General features: G+C 44.9%; 1 protein-coding gene across 2 annotated transcripts in view; it reads left to right on the top strand.

The window, feature by feature from the left end:
- Positions 1-20237, top strand: part of ITPR1 (inositol 1,4,5-trisphosphate receptor type 1) — a 299832-nt gene that overhangs the window by 174356 nt on the left and 105239 nt on the right. For both annotated transcript variants that reach the window (XM_074344434.1, XM_074344433.1), the window contains 4 exons: positions 531-651; positions 2963-3147; positions 7028-7176; positions 8108-8219. In XM_074344434.1, coding sequence (XP_074200535.1) covers positions 531-651; positions 2963-3147; positions 7028-7176; positions 8108-8219 — 567 coding nt within the window. The remainder of the gene's footprint in view (positions 1-530; positions 652-2962; positions 3148-7027; positions 7177-8107; positions 8220-20237) is intronic.

Here is a 20237-nt window from a genome sequence, read left to right as displayed (position 1 = left end):
GTTAGAAAGAGTAACCGTCAGAGCCGTCTTCTCCTACCGTTGAAGACACTGCCAGAAATAAAGAAGTTAGGGACATTCTAGGTGAGATCCTTACCAGCTTGTTTATGCTGATGAAAAACATAAGACATAACATCTGGAAACAACTTTGGGGGTCAGTCGGCCTCAACCCACGTATTTTGTGTATAGCACGAAATTGAAGCTTGGAGAAATGAACTAATTTGCCTACAGCCGTAGAGCCAGGGGGTAACCAGACAAGAATACCGGTTTTCAGGCTGCGAAGCCACGGCTCCTTCTGGTGGTCAGACTGAGATAGCATCGAGTTTGTGTCTTGCCTTAAAATGCTTCTGACTTTTTCTCGCTTGGCTCTGCAGCTTCTGGAATGAAGTTCATCACCCTGTCGCCCCTCCCCACTCTTGCTGAAGGGTCCGTGAGCCCATGGTTCACGGTGATGTCTGTTTCTGACAAGCGTGTCGGTAACTCACGGCTAAAAGTCTTCACGTCGCCTCTCTCTGGGCCTCTCTTTCTTGCAGACTCGCCAGCCGGTCTTCGTGCAGCTGCTGCAAGGTGTGTTCAGGGTTTACCACTGCAACTGGCTGATGCCGAGCCAGAAGGCCTCAGTGGAGAGCTGCATCCGGGTGCTCTCTGACGTCGGTAAGGCACCAGCCCAGTAGGGATTTACCGCGATGAAAAAGCATTGCCCGGCGGTGGTAAAGGCCACCCTTGGTGGAGCCCTTGCTACAGCTCTCCTGAGGTTCCGCTCACAGGAGGCTGCAGAACCAGAGCTGGGGCTGAGATCTTGGCTCTTAAACCTCGCTTTCATCTGGCCAAGCCAACACCTCCCACAGTTCAGGGCCAGCAAGGCCCAGAGAAAGACAGGCTTTGAAAAATAAGATTCCATGGTGAGATGTTAGGCAACCCTTGGCAAGGCACGGTGCACGCAAGTTTATTCAAGGCCCTGGGAAACCCCTCCTTCAAGAAAAGAATTTGTTTAATCCGGGAAACATATTTGACCATCTGGAAACTTTTTTTTTCTCCCCCTGCAAAGCACATGTCCAACCCCGTGGACCGCACTTTCTCAGAAATGGTGCCCCTCTCCATTTCCCTCTCGGTGATGACCCTTTCTCCAGCCCCTCCTCCCCTCCCCTCACGAATCACCTCTCCGAGGCCCCTTTGGAAGGGAGTTAGGACGTTACTGCTCCCTGCACCCTGACTCCATCAGACTCTGTTACTTGGCCCTGTTCCGCCCCCTCCCGCCCCTGGTACCTACTACGCAAAGGATAATCTTCCTGCCTAAACTGAGAAGATTACCTGCCTCTGTTAGCTACATAGAGCCCTGCAGACACCAGAAGAGACAAAAGGGCTTCCTGGCGCTGTTGAGCAGCTGTCCAGCAGGTATAGAGGGTGTTTTTAGGGCTTATCGCCTGAGTCCCGTGTCCCTGCCTGATTTCCTTCCCACTCATATGATAGGTATTTGTGTCTTTTAATTATTTACATGGCACTACTTCACAATAAGAGATAAGGCTTTTGGAAGTGTGTCCATGACAGATTGTAGGGTCCTGACGTGGTCTCTCACAAATGGGGCTCCAGGACGGAATCCCCAGGTAAACCTCTGCCCTGTCCACAGATGACCATGCGTCTTGAGGTTGGCGATGCAAATTTGAGCATGTTGCTGCATTGACTAGCTCAGTAATCATCAGAGAGATGAGATGTTTTAATAGATTTGGCACTGATGAGAAGAGACAGGGAGAGCTGACATCTGTGAAGCAGCAGGGCATGAAAACCTCACCACCCATTAACCCAGCACTTTTCTGCTTCTACTGGTTGGAAGCTTTGAAGACGGGGAATAGTCGTCTTGCTTTTTGGATGGTGTTGGATTTCGCACATGGGCTAAAGAATTGTTAGTCTAGTTATCTTACTTTTTTTAAATCAACTCTTTAGTTTGGAATAATTTTAGATTTATAAGAAAGTTGCCAGGATAACAGAGTTCCCATATACCCCTCACCCAGTTCCCCCCGACTGTCACCTTCTTACATTTCCAGGTATGTTTGTCAAAACTAGAAACTGACATTGGTCTGTTGTTGTGAACTGAATGTCCAGACTTGATTTGGGTTTCAGCACTTTTCCCACTGATGCCCTTTTTTCTACTCCAGGATTCAGCGAAGGCATCCACATGGCTTTCAGTGTTTTTGCTTCCCCGGTCTCCTCCGGTCTGTGACAGTTTCTCAGACTTTGCTTATTTTCTGTGGCCTTGACAGTTTTGAGGAGTACTGGTCGGGTGTCCAGTAGAATGTCCCCCGTTGTGGATTTGACTGACATGTTTCACATAATGAGACTGGACTTATCCCTTTTTTAAGGGGGTTAAGCCTGTATAGAAAGAAGATCTTATGTCATTATAAACAGTATTTTTTGTGCTAGGTTTGGCTTAAGATAGCATTTTGTAGATTGTTGATAGAATACAAGCTTGAGAATTTTAGGAAAAACAGTGTTGACCCAACAAGTCCCCTGTCTTGACAATTTTTAAAATATGTAGTGGGTGGGTGTAGCTCATGTGCTTAGCATGCACGAGGTCCTGGGTTCAATCCCCAGTACCACCATTAAACATAGATAAACCTAATTACATTCCCCCCAACAAAACCCCACAGAAATATATGAGCACATCTGAGACCCTAAGAAGCCATTCACTGAGGAAACTCATTGGACTTGAACTTTGACTTGCCTAAACCGTATGATCTTGGAGCATTTTTACAGCCTTCAGCTCTGCTGCCCCTCAGAATTCGCAATGGAAAACCTGACCTAACGGATGATAAAGTTCAGTTGAGCTTCTCTGTATCCACATCCACATTTCGGTCATGGAAGAACCTGCCTGATGGATGATGGGTGGTGGTGGGGGTGGGGTTAAGTCTGTCTCTAGGGTGTCTCCCATCAAAGCTGTAGGCTCATGAGTCCCTTCTGTCCTCTGCAGCCAAGAGCCGGGCCATTGCCATCCCCGTGGACCTGGACAGCCAAGTCAACAACCTTTTCCTCAAGTCCCACAACATCGTGCAGAAAACTGCCATGAACTGGCGGCTGACGGCCCGCAATGCAGCTCGCAGAGACTCCGTCCTGGCAGCCTCCAGAGACTACCGGAATATCATTGAGAGGCTGCAGGTAATGCCTGGTGCTGAGAGAAGTGGTCTTTAGCCTGACCTAAGGTGGTCCCCCCACACAGAAGTGCCTCCTTGAGTCAGACAAAATCCCAGGTTGGGCGTAGGGAGATGTTGGTGTAAGTGAATGAACTGTCAAACACACTAATGTATGTGGGACCAGGAAAGCTTGTGACAAAGCCATGGTCTTTCAAGGTGGTTCACTGATACACAGATCTCTTTATGAAAAATCCCCTCTGCTCTTGTTGAAGGAATCCATACATGTTAAAGAGGATGCTTAGAATAAGGGCATAACAGCTCTGTCTTTTTTCATCACCTTGGAATTTTTAGCTTCTTGATTCAGCTGATAAACAAATGTGGTAAGGACTGAGAGGAGTTTTATATCAGAATGAGCCAAGTCAAAATACAAGTCGTTTTCAATTCTAGCTAGATTACACTCTTTTGTTCTTAGCATCTATGAAGAGATGTGCTCTCCCTGTGTTGAAAGGGAGAGTGGTGAGAACTAGACGATGTTAAACACTTAGACTTCTTAATACTAACGTCTTCTTGGAGCAAGCACCCCAAGGGATTTTTCTCACAGGTGGTACGTGGACCGTGGTTTGAGAATCACAGATCCTTCCTGAGCTCAGTGCAGTGGTGCAAGGATCAAGCACGTGATCTCAGGCCGGTGCCTGTGTTCAAATCATGACTCCGCTGCTTAGAAACACGTAACCTTGGGAAAGTTACTTAACTTCTCCAGTTTCCCAGTTTGTAAAGTAGTGTAATAATAGCATCTACCTCATGGGGTTGATGTGAGGATTAAGCCAGTTGAAATTGCTCCACTTAATCTATGCCCGCCTGACAACTAAAGCAGCCATCATTTTATTCTCCCTGGCTGTTCTGGAGGTTGACTGGGCTCAGCAAGGTGTTCCTTGCTCAAGTCCGTTCATGCAGTTGCAGTCAGATCGTGGTTCTGATTGGACTTATCTTAAAATCTTGCTCACTTACGTGTTGGGCACCTGATGCAGATGGACAGCTGGGACCTCAGTTGGACTTGTTGCCTGAAACATCTACACGTAGTCTCCCCCTGTGGTCTGGGCTTCCTCGCAACATGGCGGCTGGGTCCCAACGAGAGTCTGCCTAGACAGAGATGAGTGAAAGCTGTATTGCCTTAATGACCTTGCTTCAGAAGTCACATGGCATCCCTTCTGTCATGTCCTGTTGGTCAAGGCAGTGACAAATGTCCACTTAGGTTCAAGGAGAGAGGACGTGGACCACCATTTCATGAGGGGCATGTCAGGGACACACTGTAAGAAGAACATGCGAGGTAGTTGATACTGCGGTGGCCATCTTTGGAAAACACAACGTACATAAAGCACATAGAACAGAGCCTGGCATGTGGTGAGCACTGGACTGGTGAGAGCTGCTGTTACAATTATTATTACTGCTGTTACGGTCCTTACCGTTATGACTGTAATCATTATTACCATTAGATGGAGTAAACGAATCTCTGGGGGTCAGATGAGTTACCCAAAGACAAACGAGTCCCCTGATTGATTCCTCAGCCTCACCCCAGACACAGGGGATACAGTGGTGACCAAAACCAGAAATAGTCTTTACTTTTATAGAGTCTCAAGTGTTGGAAGGGAGACTGACTTTAATCAAGTCACCACACAGATGAAAGTAAAATGGTGAGAGGGGCCAACAGTGCAGAGGAGAGGAGAGTGGTGCTAAGAAAGGCACTGGTGAGGAGGTGCCGGGGCCTGGGGATGGTTGTCAAGGAAGGCGTTGCTGACGCAGTGACATTCAAACCAAGACCAGGGAACAATAGGACTTTTTAAAAGAACGGAATGGCAGGGAGAGAAAGTGCACATATAAAAACCATCCTATAGGAGAAACTATGTTGCAAAGACCAAAGGAAAGTTAGCGAGGTTGGAGTCCATGGAATTGGGAAGGGGGCGCAGGGCTTTGCAGGTCAAGGAAGGGATTTCAGCCTCATCACGACAGAACCAGTTCTTTAACAAAGGTAGTTCGGTTCCTAACTAAGTGGGTCCTGACCCTGCTATGTTCTAGAAAGAGAAGGGGCATTGTAGACCCACAGCTACATGAACACACTGGATTTTCTCCTGCTCAAACTAAATAAATTATCTGTGGTTGCTGGAACACACCAGTGCTCTTCTTGGATTTATTCATCTTCTTGGGGAATGGAATAAAATAGATAAATTCAGGTAATGCTTGTTTTAAAGACTTGGACAATGGCTAAAAGGGTCCTCGTTATCTGTTCAGTTATTTTCTTGAGTCCCTGGAGTTAGGAGATTGCCCAGAACAGCACAAGTTGTCAGAACGTGAAAACATTAATTTGCAAACCAAGTGCTTATATAATTAACCCACATTCAGACATCTCCCTCACTTAACACTAGCATCTTCCCCTGCCCATCGCTTCACCATCCTTGTCTGTTGGTCTCTCCCTGATTGCCGAATGTTATGCATTTGACAATACAATGCAAATCGATTGCAATGTGAAGTTCAAACCTTGCAAAAGATGCAAGATTCCATGAACATGATGCCGAAGCACTACTTTGATTCCATGCAGGTGCTGCAGGCAAGTAAAGTTTTGCCAGAGTCAGGACCAGTAACTGGTGAAGAAAAAAGAATTGGGTGCTTTCAGAGAGGAACCTATTAGGGAAACTGACAAAATCCTCAGAGAATTGTGCCAGAGTTGACCCTCTTTTTTGACCGTGCTGTGAAAATCAATCTGAATTAAGGGGTGTTGCGATAGACACTTACAATCTTACTGGGAAAATTGCCCCCACGAAGAAATAGTTTTGATTCATTTATGCATTCTTTAGGCATCCTAAATATTGAGTGCTGATGAATTTTGTTAAATGTAAGATTGAGTAAAGTTACATTCACATGTTTCAGTTTTAGCTTCTGGATTAAAAAAAAAAAAGATCATTTAATTCTTTATGATTTGGGAGCCTGTGAAATTTGAGTCCTGAGCTGAGGTGAATGCAATTCAAGTGGCCTTTTCCACACAAATCTCCCAGGTTAACCGAGCCTTTCCGCCTTACCCAGCGCTGAGTTCTGCCCGTCTCAGCCAGCGTGCCGACAGTTAGGGTCTGAGTTCCCAAGCCGGACAGCAGACTTTAGCATCTTTTGAAGATAATTTCTCATCTGTTTTCTGCCATTTGCCTTTATATGGTGTTTGTTGTGTTGGTTTTGCTGCTCCTTCAACTTCTCTCTGTTTTCCTTTCCTACAGCTATGTGTTTTGCATTTGAAGACCATCATGCTATCAGGGTACATGTATTTAGCATGTTGATACAGCATGTCCATTCATTGTGCTCTCATTTTTATATGACTTTTTATTATATGACTAATCCATGCTCATCAGAAATAATTTGACAATACTCACAAATACCAACCTATAGGAGAAAATGAGAACCACCTGTAACCCCGCCACCCAGAGAAAACCACTCGTGATGGTTTGATATTTGCTGCGTATCCTCGAGATACGAGTGTTGTTTATAAAATGCGGATCATGTAGTCCATGCTATCGTTTGACCATTTTTTACTGTCATATTGTAGACACCCTTCCATGTTGTCGAATGTACTTTTTGCATCATATTTTGAAATATATGGAATGATCCCTTGAATAGCACAAAGACCGTCTCAAAGGGTGGGTGGGAATGTTGACTTGTTCCTGCTTTGTTTTCTGCATCAGGGACTAATGCTTCCGGGAACCACTGGGCGGTGTCTAATCGTTTGAGGCAGATACCAGACGGTGCTAAGGTTACTCTAACCCAGCCTAGTGTGTGGTCGTATGTTAGGTCAGAAATGAATGTTCTCCCCCTCCCGGGGTCAGCTTCGGCCCGAGCTGCTCACCAAGACCGTGCTTCCGTTCCAGGACATCGTCTCGGCCCTGGAGGACCGTCTCAGGCCCCTGGTGCAGGCCGAGTTATCCGTGCTCGTGGATGTCCTCCACAGGCCTGAGCTGCTTTTCCCCGAGAACACGGACGCCAGGCGGAAGTGTGAAAGTGGTGGCTTCATTTGCAAGTAAGCAGCCTCCCTGTCTGCGGCGCTCGGTGGCAGGGGCCCACTGACCAGACGCGGCACGGGGGTCTGAAAGGAGGCGCCGGCCTGGTTTTTGACTTGGGCTAGTGAAGGTCCGGTGCTGGGGACCGGGTCTGACCTCCCCACAGCGCGTTTGTCGGCGCAGCCCCACCACCGACACTGTTGTCTCGGCAAGCTTCTCTCCTTTGAACTGCATGCCCGTTCGTCCACCTTCCATTCAGCCAGGGTGGACCGGGTGCCCACCACGGGCTGCCGCACAGACTTTAAAAGTCGTGACCCCTGTGCCCTCAAAGAGCTCAGACCTCCCAGGGCCTCACAAGCTTTTCCTAACAACTTTGTAGTTTCTTAGTTTGTGCCTTGGGGCATAATGGAGAAGAAGCAACTGGTTCCAGGATCAGAAACGTCCCCCTGGTTTTCACCCTAAGGCCGGTTGGTGGTTTAACTTGAGTGTGGGCTCTGACTTGGAGTTTCTCATTTTGGGGGGCCCCTCAAAGAACAGGGCTGTGGTTAAGGGGAACAGTGTGTGTTGCCCCAGCCTTTATATTCCTGCGGTTTTTCACACCTCTGGCATCTTCTAGTCACATTATTGGCCGTCCTCAGTGGATAAATAGCCACACGTCATAAACAAGCAGCTTTGAGTGGGCCTCTGGGTTCTCCGCTCCCTGTAATCACTGTGGGGCGGACCCGTAGCCAGGGAGCCCTTTGCTGTTACCACCAGCAGGTGTCGCTATTGAGACACCAACGGCCTGTTCTCAGTGCCGGGAATGCCCCGAAGCATGTTTAATCTGGGAGCCTTGATAAATATTTGTTCATTAATTGACTAGTGACAGTAAGTTTATTGTCAAGTTGTTTTTTTTTTTTTAATTTAAAAAATGTCTCAGGAAAGTAACCCATGATTTTCCTCTCTATTCAGGTTAATAAAGCATACTAAACAGCTGCTAGAGGAAAATGAGGAGAAACTCTGCATTAAGGTCCTACAGACCCTCAGAGAAATGATGACCAAAGATAGAGGCTATGGAGAAAAGGTACTGCATGTTGTTTTCATGTTAAAACTAGGTTATGCTGTTAAATTGAAGTGGAGTGGAGGCAGTTAGAAATCCACCTTAGTTCAGGCCCGTGGACAAAGGGGTTAACTTTTTTTTTTTTCAAGCTCTTTCTCTTGCTCCTAAAGGCAGCTTAATCATATGACTGTCTCCTTTAAAAGTCATATAAATCTTGTTGTCTCTTACAGGCTGCTTGCCATATAATCTCTATTCAGAGAAATAATGCCGAGGTTTTCCCTCTATTTAAGTTCCCAAGGAGAATGCAAAGGCTTCTTGTGTATCAAGGTGTGTTCCTGAATTTTGGGTTCCAACTAAGCAGGCCTGTGGGTTTACTTACTTCTTTCTGGTGAGATGTTACAGAACCCCTCCAGTGTAAAAAGAAACTGCCTCCAGTTCTAACTGGAATTAAGGCGGGCAAATATATCACCTTTTCTGATTGAGATTGGGAAATGGACCATTCCTGGGACTTCTTAGCGCATGCACTGAGGAGTGATGTACACAGAACACTTCCTCTCACCCCCGATTTTGATCTAGGTGGGATTAAAAACATCCCCATTGTTCTTCCTTTCTGACCCCCCCCCCCCCCGCAAAAAAGCATGGGCCTGAGTTTAAATCTCTCCAGTTTTCATTTGAAGGTAATAATGTTCGCTAGTTGCCTCCAAGCAACTTTCATCAGCATTTTCTGAGTCGGTAAATACAGTGATATCACTGACTTGTCAGAATACACAGTAACTCATTTATTCATCTCTGTGAAGAAGCCTGGCTAATTAAATCCCAGCCTCCTTGTCAGAAGGGGTAGTGACAACCAGATCTTTTGCAAGTGTAAGTCTGTCGGAATCTTGCTTTCTAACCTAAGCAATATCTATCAGTAATAATAGAACAGCTTAACATGTGAGAGTCTTTGAATGAGAAAAAAATAAAATAGAAGAGTACACAGTCCTTTTTGCAGTGTAGTCTTCTCCACTGTCCCCAAACCACAGGGCTTTTAAACGTCATTCTAAACTTGTAAACCGTATAAATTAAAGCATGAATAAATGTTGCCTAATTAGAAAACAAGTGTTTATAACTCAATAGGAATTTTATGGAGGAAACCTGCCAGAAAAAGAGTTTATAAATTTAAGAGAGGAGGGTATAGCTCAGTGGTAGAGCACATGCCTAGCATGCACAAGGTTCTGGGTTCAATCCCCAGTACCTCCATCAAAAAAAAAAAAAAAAAAATCTAATTATCTCCCCCCAAAATAGAAAAAAAAGTTCAAATAAAAGTAAAGAACCCTGGTACAACTGGGAAATGATGAGATGGCCAGTCCATACAACACCTGTGTTGGCGCCCAGGTAGTTCTTGCTTTAAAAAAGGGATGGGGTGGGGGGTAATAGCCAAAATTACACTTACCAGGCATATAAATAATAACCCTTTATTCCACAAGATCTTTATTTTTCTTAAAGTGAGCTTAAATTTATAAGCTTTAAGAAATGTTTAAAAAATATGATTATAGTTACAGAAATTCACTCTCAATAAGATAAAATCCAATCCACCAAAGGGGCCTTAATCAGCTGTGAATTTATTTTCACCTTTGAGGCATAAAACTTAATTTTAAAATGTGGAGACCACACTTAACTCTTCCTGAGAATATTTGTTTATTTCTAAAACCAAAGTGTTTAAGGTAAACTTGGTGTCTCTACCCCAGTGAATTTTGCAAATTGTGATTGTACTTTCATTTCTCTTAAGTTTTCCTTTTATAACATAGAAAGTAGAAGTACTAGGAGTTGGCTGACTCTGTTTCTGGGCAGACAAGTACACCGAGGTCTTTGGGGCCATGTAGAAGATGGGCTTCTGTCCCCGTCAGTGTCCACAGGGAGAACACGAGGAGATAGCGGGTCTGAGATGCTGCAACACTGTTCATGGGAAAGCTCACAGAGAGTGGCAGAGGCAGGACTTGGAGAGGGCGGTAGGTGGAGGTCACTATGAAAGAGTAAATGATCAGACTTTAGAAGAGGTTCTTAGGCTGTAGCTCAAATCCCCTTTCAGCTGGTGAAGAAATTAGTCACACTCTAGCAGATCCAGGCTGGATGCAAGATGACATTTCTTTCCAGTCTGTTTGAAGCTGTCATCCTCCTTCGTGAAAGTGAAAATACTGTAAGCATTTATGGGAAATGCCATGCAACCAAAGAAGACGTTCTAGAAACCCATGTTAGTCAGCAGCTCCAGCACCGAGAGCACAGGCGTGCAGGGCTTCTGGCCCCAACCTCTGACAGTGCGAAAATGCTGCTTAACCATTCACTTTAAAAGGGAGTTGGGGTGGGGGGTGGGGGCGCTAAACGATTTCTGTTTGTTCCAGTCTGGTTGTCGGTATAAATTTTGTTCTATGTCACAAAGGCTTTTAGAAAATGCTTTAGATGCTTTATTGGTTGCCCCTATTTGACGAAAGAAGCATGACATATGAGGCAGGGCTTTCAAGGATATAAGGAACCCAGAACCAGAGAATTAACCTTTCTTAGGCAAACCAGTGAGCATTAGTCAATAAAATAAATGAGGTGTGCTTTGGACTGGGTGCTGAGGATGCAAGGGCAAGTGTTAATGCCATGGCCGTCTTCCAGGCCTGATTTTCCTGTTAGTTGCCTCTTAAGTGGAACTTGTCCCATGACTAACACCCCCCGGGGCATCCTGGATTGTTCCACTTCCCTGCCCTCTCCTGAATCTTCATGGTCGTCGGAGCTGGTCTGCTGGGCTCTGGCATCACCAGATTTGGGGATTTTGGTCAGTCCCTGTACAAAGGAGTCATATCCTTGAGAAGCCAGCGATCAGTCCAGTTGTCTTGGTCCACTGCCTAAGAAGTGCCCATCCCAGAACCTTAACCTATGATGATAAGGTGGGGGCTGGGTGAAGATGATCACAAAAATTTAATGGTCATCATTTAGGAATTAAAGAAATCATCTTTAACTTTAATGTCTCTAAAATACAAAGGGCCAGCAATATTTACTGAAGAGTGATAAATAAAAAATGAAAGGGCATTTAAAAGGATCACCAGAATAACAATGGAATACATTTTCGTATGATTCCTACATCTTTCTATCCTGTGAATTCAAAGTTAATAAACTTTAAATCCAGACTTTGCAACCATTCTGTGTGTGCAATGTCTGCTAAACTCTGCTTTTAATCTGCAGCTTAAACCATGTTTTAAAAAAATAGCCTCCCATAACTAAACATTTCTAAAACTTAACCTGAATTTCTCTGTAATTCATAGATCTTCAAGCCCCTAGACCCTGCTTTAAAAAAAAAAAAAAGCATAGTCATTTTATATATTGGCTACTCTGTAGTCCACTGTAGGATTTTTATGAAGGATTTTTTTCTGCTTTCAACTTATTAGTCAGAGAGCTTTGGAAAGAAATTCAGATGCCACCAATTAATGCAAAATGATACCTCAATTTATTTAAAATCCTTTTTTTTTTCCTTCTAAATAGTAGTAGCTATTTTATTGCTAGAGAGTTTTTGACCTCAAGAAATGTCAGGGTTTTCATTTCATACCAATTGTCAGTCCCTGTTCATGCCCAGTGCTGCTTCTCTCTAGGTGAATAAACTATTAACCTTTCCAGCTACCAGCGTCTCTAATAGGGATTGAAATTTGCTAGATGTACTAACTATTAACGAAACGTGATAAAAATCAGTTGAGGATCACCCATCTATCATTAAACAACCATAATTGGGATTACTGCTCTTGCTTTTTTTTTTTCTTGAACTTGATGCTAATAAATCATTTACTTGTTACTCATATCGTTTGGGGTTGACACTAGTCACCTTAGGGGGGAAAGTATTTTCTTTAATCAACAGTCTCAGGATTGGGAGCTTCTGGGCTTGGGATATTTTGGTCTTACTACCTGATGAAATTGAAGCTGGGTCTGATTCAGCCCAATGGCAATTTGGACCCCAGACCCTCCCCACCCCACCCCACCCCACCCCCACTGGATGGTAAAATGAGTCTAATGGAAAAATTTTCTCCCAAGCTGGGTTGATTCAAGTTTGGGCTTTTACCCTGCTCCTTGCCATCCTCTTCTGAAGGTCATGCTTCTTGACTGGGGAAGCTGCCCTCGCCCCCAGCTCAGTTCACGTGCTCCCCGTGCAGGGGAGCAGGAAGGTGCCATACTGGGCTCTTGGTTAAGTGACCTGGGAGGTGTAATACCTGGCATGTGAACAAAGCGTAACAGTGTCCTGCCGTTCTGTTCCGGAGCAGAATGATGTACAGCAGGTGTCAGTGTGGGGGCGGTCATGTCCAGAATGCCTGTACCTCCTAAGAGCGTCCCATTCTGACCATGCTTCAGCCTGAGTCCGCGATAAGAGTACCCTGACACAGTTTCTAACACTTCACTCGCTTGTATTTCCTTTCCTAACAATTGCCTTCTTCTCTCCCCTTTTTTTCTTTTCCAGCTAATTTCCATTGATGAATTGGATAATGCTGAGGTCCTAATTTCTTTTCTTTCTTAAATGTCCCATGGTGATGTTTTCCGTGAACCTCTTCCAGTGAATGCTGTGATCTGTCCCCTAGTCTCTGCAGCGTCCAGTATCTGACTTTGTGTAGCGTGCCTATGGGCGTGAGTCGAGTCCTTTGTGTCTGTGTCAGCATTTCCCGTGAGTTTGTTTGCCATTTGTCCTTGGAGTTCCTGTCTGGGTCTAGATAAAGATTTTCTCAACTGCAATAGAATTTCAATTGTTCACTGTCTAGAGTCTCAGCTGAATTTGTAGTTGATGCTGACCATTAACCTACCTCTGAAACTCAGCATTGATGTGACCATGAGGAGCATTTCAATGTATGGAGAGCATCAATGCAGAAAGAAATAGCTACATTGGTGTAGTTTCAAAGTAGGGGGAAAAAATTAAAAAGCACTGCTCTTTTGGTCTACATGTTGGAAAGTAGTCATAAAGTTTGGTCAAAGTGCAGTGCAAATTCCACAGTGCTAGTTGAGACTTTCCAGCTGCTGGCCTGCGGTGGGATTAGGAGTGTGCAATATCCATGGCTTCTCTTCTAGGAAAACCACCTAGAGATCAAGAAATTGAAATGTCATCTGGTGGTTTCTGTAGTTCTGTTCAGATCAGTTTCATTTACCAAGAATTACCTTGGAGACTGAGGAGTGGTCATTTTGTCAGAGATTTTAGGGTCTCTCAAATATTTTCTCTTCTGTGAATATTTCTTTTTAGCATTTCTTGCTATGTTTTTAGAATGTGATACATGTTTGCTAAATGATAATAGAAAGGGTTAATTTGGGGAATTAATGGATATAATTGAGGGAGTTTAATTTTTAGCAAATTGAGCACATGGGAAAAAATTTTATCTGACTTTTCAAAATTACTTTTTCTGGTCTACTTCTTTAGGTCTCTGCTCTTTCTTTTAGCAGACCATGCTTACCTTATTTTGGTGGGTTGGAGCTTCCAAACAGAATATGAGGTTGGCTCTACCACCACAATTTCAGGAATATTCAGAGATGGTTCAGATGTACCTAAGGAGAGTTTGATCATAGACTTAAAACTGAAAGTGACCTGAGTGGTTGTGAATTTGGTCCAGTTCCCTCAGCGAAGGAGCTCAGAGAGGTTCAGTGAGTGGCCTGAGCTCACACAGCTGGATAGCAGCTAAGCCAGAACCAGCATGCTGCCGGTTCAGCTGCCGGCCTGGAGCGCTTTACTGTTCAACCACGGTAAATTCTGTAAACACAGACTTTTCCTTGTATCAGTCAACACCTCAACAGGTGAGGGGCCCATGCTCTCCAGGATGACTAGAAGGCGAGAAAAACAAAAGGTTGTACAGAGGCTTGATAGCTTTAACTACAGGGGTTCTTGCAGCATCCTGTTTAGTCTTCTGTCTTCCGGGTTGTTTGTATGCCAGCAAAACATCTAATGCTGAATTTGCATGTTGGCTCCTTTGATACTCTTGTCTCTACCTAGAGTTGTTAATGCCTCTCTGATTTGAATTTTTCCTCTGAAATATTGAGGTTGAGTGTCTTATTTGCTTAGGTACAAAGTAAGTCAGGGGAGGAGAACCTCCCCTAATCGGAGTCTGCAGTGTTATTAATACACTGTTTTGCAGCGCAGTAATCAGTTGATGTGTTTGTGTGCTCAAGATAGAACTTGGGTCTCCTGGCTGGGAGTTTATTGCTCGCTTATGGAAAGATTCCACAGTTGGAGCAGGTGTGTTTATAATTATACGCTAGGAAATAGAATACTGTCTGTTTATAAAAGAAGAATGTTCTGGCAGCCACTTGGATTCTTTGAAAATTCCCTGAGGAAGCAACTGTGGATCCCCTCCTTGCTGTTAACCCTGGCAACCGTCGGAGCCCTGGGACACCAGCACGCCGTCCCCATTCCCTCAGGGTGTTGGGTCTGGCCCTCTAAGCAGAGATGCCTGATGGGCATTTATCATCCGTGGCTGTTCTGGAAAAGACTGCAGCTCCTGAGGTTTCTCTCCCAACCAAGACTGTTGTTCATGTGTGCGAGTGGAAACCAGCAGCCCACAGCTGGAGTTCTGCAGAACCTTCATTAAGAAACTTAATGAGTTCACCCTGGCCCGGGGGTACCACCAAAACCTTCCACCTAAATTGCAAACCGCTCGGAACTTCAGATGTGCTGGGGAATAGCCCCTGAGGCAGTGTGAGGCATGTCTCTGGACCCATGACCCCCTGCTGGGGAAGGGCCAGCGCCCTTGGATGATAAAGGCCAGTTGGGCCATGCAACAGAGGGGACAGGCAGTGAATGGCTTGGGAAAAAAGAACAGCGCCTTCCGAGTTGCAGATACAGAGTGAGGGTCTCCATCCTTACCCCCTGACTGTACCTGTTCCTTAGGGGGCAGGAAGGGGACAGATGAGGGGAGAAGAACTGGAGCTGCTTGCTTTAGTGTCCTTTCAGCTCATTCATAAGCTTGTCGCTTGATGAATTTTTACCTCTGGACGCACATGAATCAAGAGGGAGAGTGTTTGCATCATCCCAGAAAGTTCCCTCATCTACCCATTCTTGGCTCTAAACAGACACCAAGTCATGCTTGAAGCATTGACTTACGTGACTAACATCTGAGCGCCTGTTGCGTCCCAGGCTCGTAGCTAAGGGGGTTTGTTCCCCTAAACAGACGCAGCGTCTGCCCTTCTGGAGTTTATGCTTTGGTGGAAGAGACAGACAGTAGTACAAACTAATGTTAAATGACAGCCTTCAGTCATGAAAAATGTAGAAAAGTGAGGTACATAGGGTCATGAGAACATGTAATTTAGGGGCTTGTCCCTGAGCAGGGAGGCCCGGTAACACCAGGTGGATGCCACTGGCAAGTGTCTCATCAGTCACTTTTTGGCAACTGGAAAGTCCTGTGCTAAACAAAGGGATGACTCTGATAAAACACTCAAGTGTCAGGCTGAGGTGGTGGGCAGAGCAGTAATTCACCTCATTTTCATATATGTGTCTTAGGAAAGAGATGGCGTGTTTATGCCGTAGCTCGGTGGACAGGATGCATTTCTGTGTATTTGAGGTATGATCCCCGTTTAACGACTGTCGCTTGGAATCGCGGACTCTCCAGAGCCCCTAGTGTCAGCAACTTCACTTTCTTGCATCGCAACAGAAAGGCAGAATTGGCATTCCCACTCAGTAGGGTGGCGACAGCCTGCCCGTATCTGCCGACATCACGTCCTCAACTTCTACCCCAGAGAGCTGCTTCTGCCAGCAAAGGAGGCCACCGCAGTGAAATTCAGAGGGGAGGGAAAAAAAAGGAAGAGAAACACAAGAATTATCGAATTTCACCTTCAGGGGGCGTTCTTATGACGTCCAACCCAGGATGGAGGTGTCCTACTTTTTTACTTTGCTGTGAACTGCTGGGTTGGGCACCTGCCAACATTCAGGCGGCAGTTACATAAGAGCTTCTTTTTTTCCTGGAATTTAGGCTCACTGCTGATGTGTGACCTTCAATAGTAATTGCCAATAAATGCAGCGGGGCTGTTTACTGTTAGACACTGGCAACCATAGAGCAAGCAAGCTCAGCTCGGAGCATACAGGAGCTGTTGCAGAATCTGGGAAAGTTTTTTTTTTTCTTTTTCTTTCTGTTTTCTTTTTCTCAAATGCTGAGATGATTCCATAATGACTGAAGTTGTATAATTTAGTCAAGTCAGAATGCGTTTTTAAAAATGAATTTCACTTTTCAGAGCTGATGAACTTGTTCTCTGATATATAGGTGACCCTGCAGCACGGGAACAAAGTAATGTTTCTTTCTTTCTTTGTTTCTAAAAGCAAATGCTGTTAGTAAAGGGCATTGTGTTAGCAAACGTGAAGATTTTAAATTGTTTGGCGAAAAAATGCGAGGCAACTTCTATTTTAGCTCAGTTTTCTTTCAAGCGTTCTGTTCTCTTAATGTGGGTTTTCAAAAGCTCATGAAGGACAGGGCCCAGCAAACATGTTTGCAAGCCTGTTTGCTGTTTGTTTGTTTACTTTTGCCCTCCTCTGAGATTGAGTGAATGAAAAGGAACTCAATACTGATTCAGGGGGTTGGAGATTATGAATTCTCCTTGATGTGCTGACAGCTGGATCTATAATACAGTTGCCTTTCATGAACTGTATCCACCCTCTGCTCTGGGTGCCCCATGGAAGGAGACATCTTATTTCGAAGGAAAATTCTAGAAGCCCGGGAGTCGCAGGGTTCAGATTGATGGCAGCAGAAAACAGAGGGTATTTCCATGGCCGTGCTCTGGCTGGCTGTAATAGGCACACACACGGAACGGACGTTTGTACATACATACATTATACATGTGAGTGTGTGCTGTTTATGCATGCACCACGAAGAGTAACCCAAGGAAGTCTGTGGGTTTCTTTTTATTTAAGAATGACAAAGTATAATTTCCTTCACTCGTGGTAGAAATTCATCCCTGGATAAAATGTTAGGTACAGAAAGTGAGGGTTTCAGTGTTGTATCAGCACGTAGCTTGTTACTGCTCAAGTGCTGTACTTTTGATGGCCTGATTCGTGGCCTCTTCTGGGAAGGACACTTGGGATTCTGTGACTTGAGACTCATTCTGAATTTCTATTTCAAAAGCAGTCACTTGAAATCTTGTTTATATGAAGTTTGATTTTGCTGACCTTGTCTAAAAGCACCAGGAAGATGTAAGATCCAAGAAGAAATATGAAGAGGCACGTAGTGGGCACCAGTTCGTTTCCAAGTTCAATACCAAGCCACATCAGGTCACTGCCAGTCACCTGTTGGTCTGGGGAGGCTGCACCTTGACCGGAGGTGCCAGCATGGGAATATAGTGACTGATCCTGGGAGGAAGGTGGTAGAAGACAGGACTTGTGAAATTCAGACATACTGATTTTCTCAAAACATCTCCCTTAATGTGTGGTCATGGAAGATGACCTTTCATGTAAAATATATATATATGTATGTATTAACCTTGATAATAAAATAGTGCTGAGAAAATCAGTTCATTCATTTACCAAACATTATCTTTTGCTTTGGGTAGTATATATTGTATTTGTGTAGCTCTTATCTGATTTGAACATAAATCACTTATTAATATGATTACATTTTTCAAAATTGTGACTTACTGCCATAAAGCAACCATCCTCATGGAAATACAGCCAAAACCCTCACAGGAGAAAGCGCTCGCAAAAGCTGTTGGTTATTTTACCAAAAGACATGCCAGGTTTGGTGTGGCCTTGGCCGTGCCTGAAATTATTGTATGTCCCATTGGGTAGTATTATTTAGGGAACTTGCCTATTAGATATTATGAAGTGAAGTTTACTGAAAATATACCAAGCATTACTTAATGTTTTAGCTGGAAGGAATCCTAAATACTTTCTGCTCCAGTCTCCTTGAACTACAGGTCAGGAGGTGGAAGCCCAGAGAGGTTCAGTGGCTGGTTGAGGGTCACACAGAGTGCCAGTGCATGCGTGAGTCAGTCACACAATACCTGTCGATTGCTCTTGAGTTTTCCATTCTGTTTCATGGATGGATAGCATTTTTAAAAATTGTCTTTCTGTTTAAATAGTGACTCCTGAAGCTGTTAAAAAAAAAAAAAAGCCTCTGTTGTCTCCCAAGTCTTCCTGAAATGTTCCAAGGGAAAAGATCATTCATTTTAATTTAATTTTTGTTTAAAAAAATTAAACGAATTTTAAAACCAACATGACAGGGGGTTTAGGGAGGCAATAGAATGTCAGTTCAATTATAAAACATGTCAGAAACTACTGATCTTGGAGTGCTTAAGAAATAGCTGAAAACTGCCCGTAACCATTCTAAAAGAATTCAAGATGCTTCTTTTGACAAAGGTCTCAGACAAGATAGCTTTAAAAAGACACACCAAGGGGGAGGGTATAGCTCTAGTGGTAGAGTGCATGCTTAGCACGCACGAGGTCTTGGGTTCAATCCTCAGTATTTCCTCTAAAAATAAATATACTTAATTACCCCCCCCACCAAAAATAAAATAATTAAATAATGCAATAGTAAATAAATAAAATATTTTTTTTAAAAAAGACATACCAGCTCAAGTTCCATTTTCTTCATTTTTCTTTAACTTTTATTTTGATTGGCAAGGGAGTAAGAGGGTAGCTCTGTTGGTTCCTGTAGTAAATCCGGGCCTATCATCCTCTTGTTCTGATCATATAGGATCAGTGTAAAGGATAGGTTGGTGGAATGTGGCCAGTGCAAACGGTAAAAATAATCTGCTCTTCCACCTCTATCTCTGGTCTAAAGTATATGGGCAGTTGCCTTAATTCTGCCTTTTCTTGTGTGTCCTTTTGCACTAAGGGCAGGTGGCACAAATGTTTGCACAGTTGTAATTCGTTACCTTAAAGCATACAGAATGTAAGGACAGGGTTAAAGTGCTTTCTTGGATCGTGGTTGTATTTATATCATGCGAGAAACACGCACACCTGAGCTCGGGTTTTATTTCCTTGCTGCATTCAAGTCCTTGCTCCCACGCTGTGCCTCCCCACCCCACCAGGAAGTGAAACGCTTCGCAAGGGAATTTTCTCCCTGAGGCTAGTGGACTTGCATTTGTGTCCAAAAGCTCTTCTGTCCGGAATTGAGTGAGCAACCCTCTGTATAGGCCTCCTTGACCTTGGTAAATTAATCTTTGTGCTTGAAGAGAATCCCCTATATCTTTACTTCATTCTACCTGTTGGGAAATGGAAAAAAAGACAGAAATCGTTAGCTTACATAATAACAGTCTTATATTCAGAGCATTTTTCCATCTTGGGGGTCAGACCATGAAAGGGGTATCAGGTGTTCCGCTGGATCGAGACCACACCGAATCTTGGAGCTTTGGGCCCCCCATGCTTTCAGCACCTGCTCTGGCTCGTCACCTGACAGCCACGCTCTGGCCTCCCGAGAGGTGTGCTGTGTCCCTGGAGCCCCACCAAAGGAGGCCAAGGTCACTCGGTTGCAGTGTGAGCCTTGGCTTCGTTCCACGGCCCCAGACTGCACCTTGAACCAGCCAGCCGTGCCTGGTGCGTGACTTCGGTCCAGGGCGGCCCAGTGTGGAGTCCGGCGGTTACATCTGACATCAGTGCCTGCTCCGAGCACGTGCCCTTTGGTGGACGGATTCGTGGTGCTACCTTCACATGGAGCCGTTGGCTTGTTAGCCACCAGGTGCACCCTCACAGTTGCCTTGTGTTTCCTGTGGGGCCACCATCTTGTCTCTCGTGTATGGGTTGGACCTAATGAAATCTAGCGGGAGGTGAAGGAGCAGGGTGTGCATGTACATGGTATGGCAGGAATGGGGCTGGGGAGCCCTGGGGTAAGTGTGTGGTGGGACAACGAACCGGCCAGGTAACCCTGCAGCCAGGAAGCCTTCCTTTCTCCTCCCAGAGATGCTGGAGGGGAGAGGCTTTTTCCGTCCCTAAGCCAGAGCCTCAGGTCTCACCCTCTGATGCACAGGCAGGATGTGGGGAAAGGAGTGACCCGGAAGGATGCACGTGCCCACGGGAGGCTGGTGGTGCAGACCTGTCAGCAGCTCCAGGCCCCTGGGCAGGGGGCTGCATCTAAGACCCTGCTG

The sequence above is a fragment of the Camelus bactrianus genome, chromosome 17 (genome assembly GCF_048773025.1).
Source record: "Camelus bactrianus isolate YW-2024 breed Bactrian camel chromosome 17, ASM4877302v1, whole genome shotgun sequence".
Lineage (NCBI taxonomy): Eukaryota > Metazoa > Chordata > Mammalia > Artiodactyla > Camelidae > Camelus > Camelus bactrianus.
This window is presented reverse-complemented; position numbering and strand designations above follow the sequence as displayed.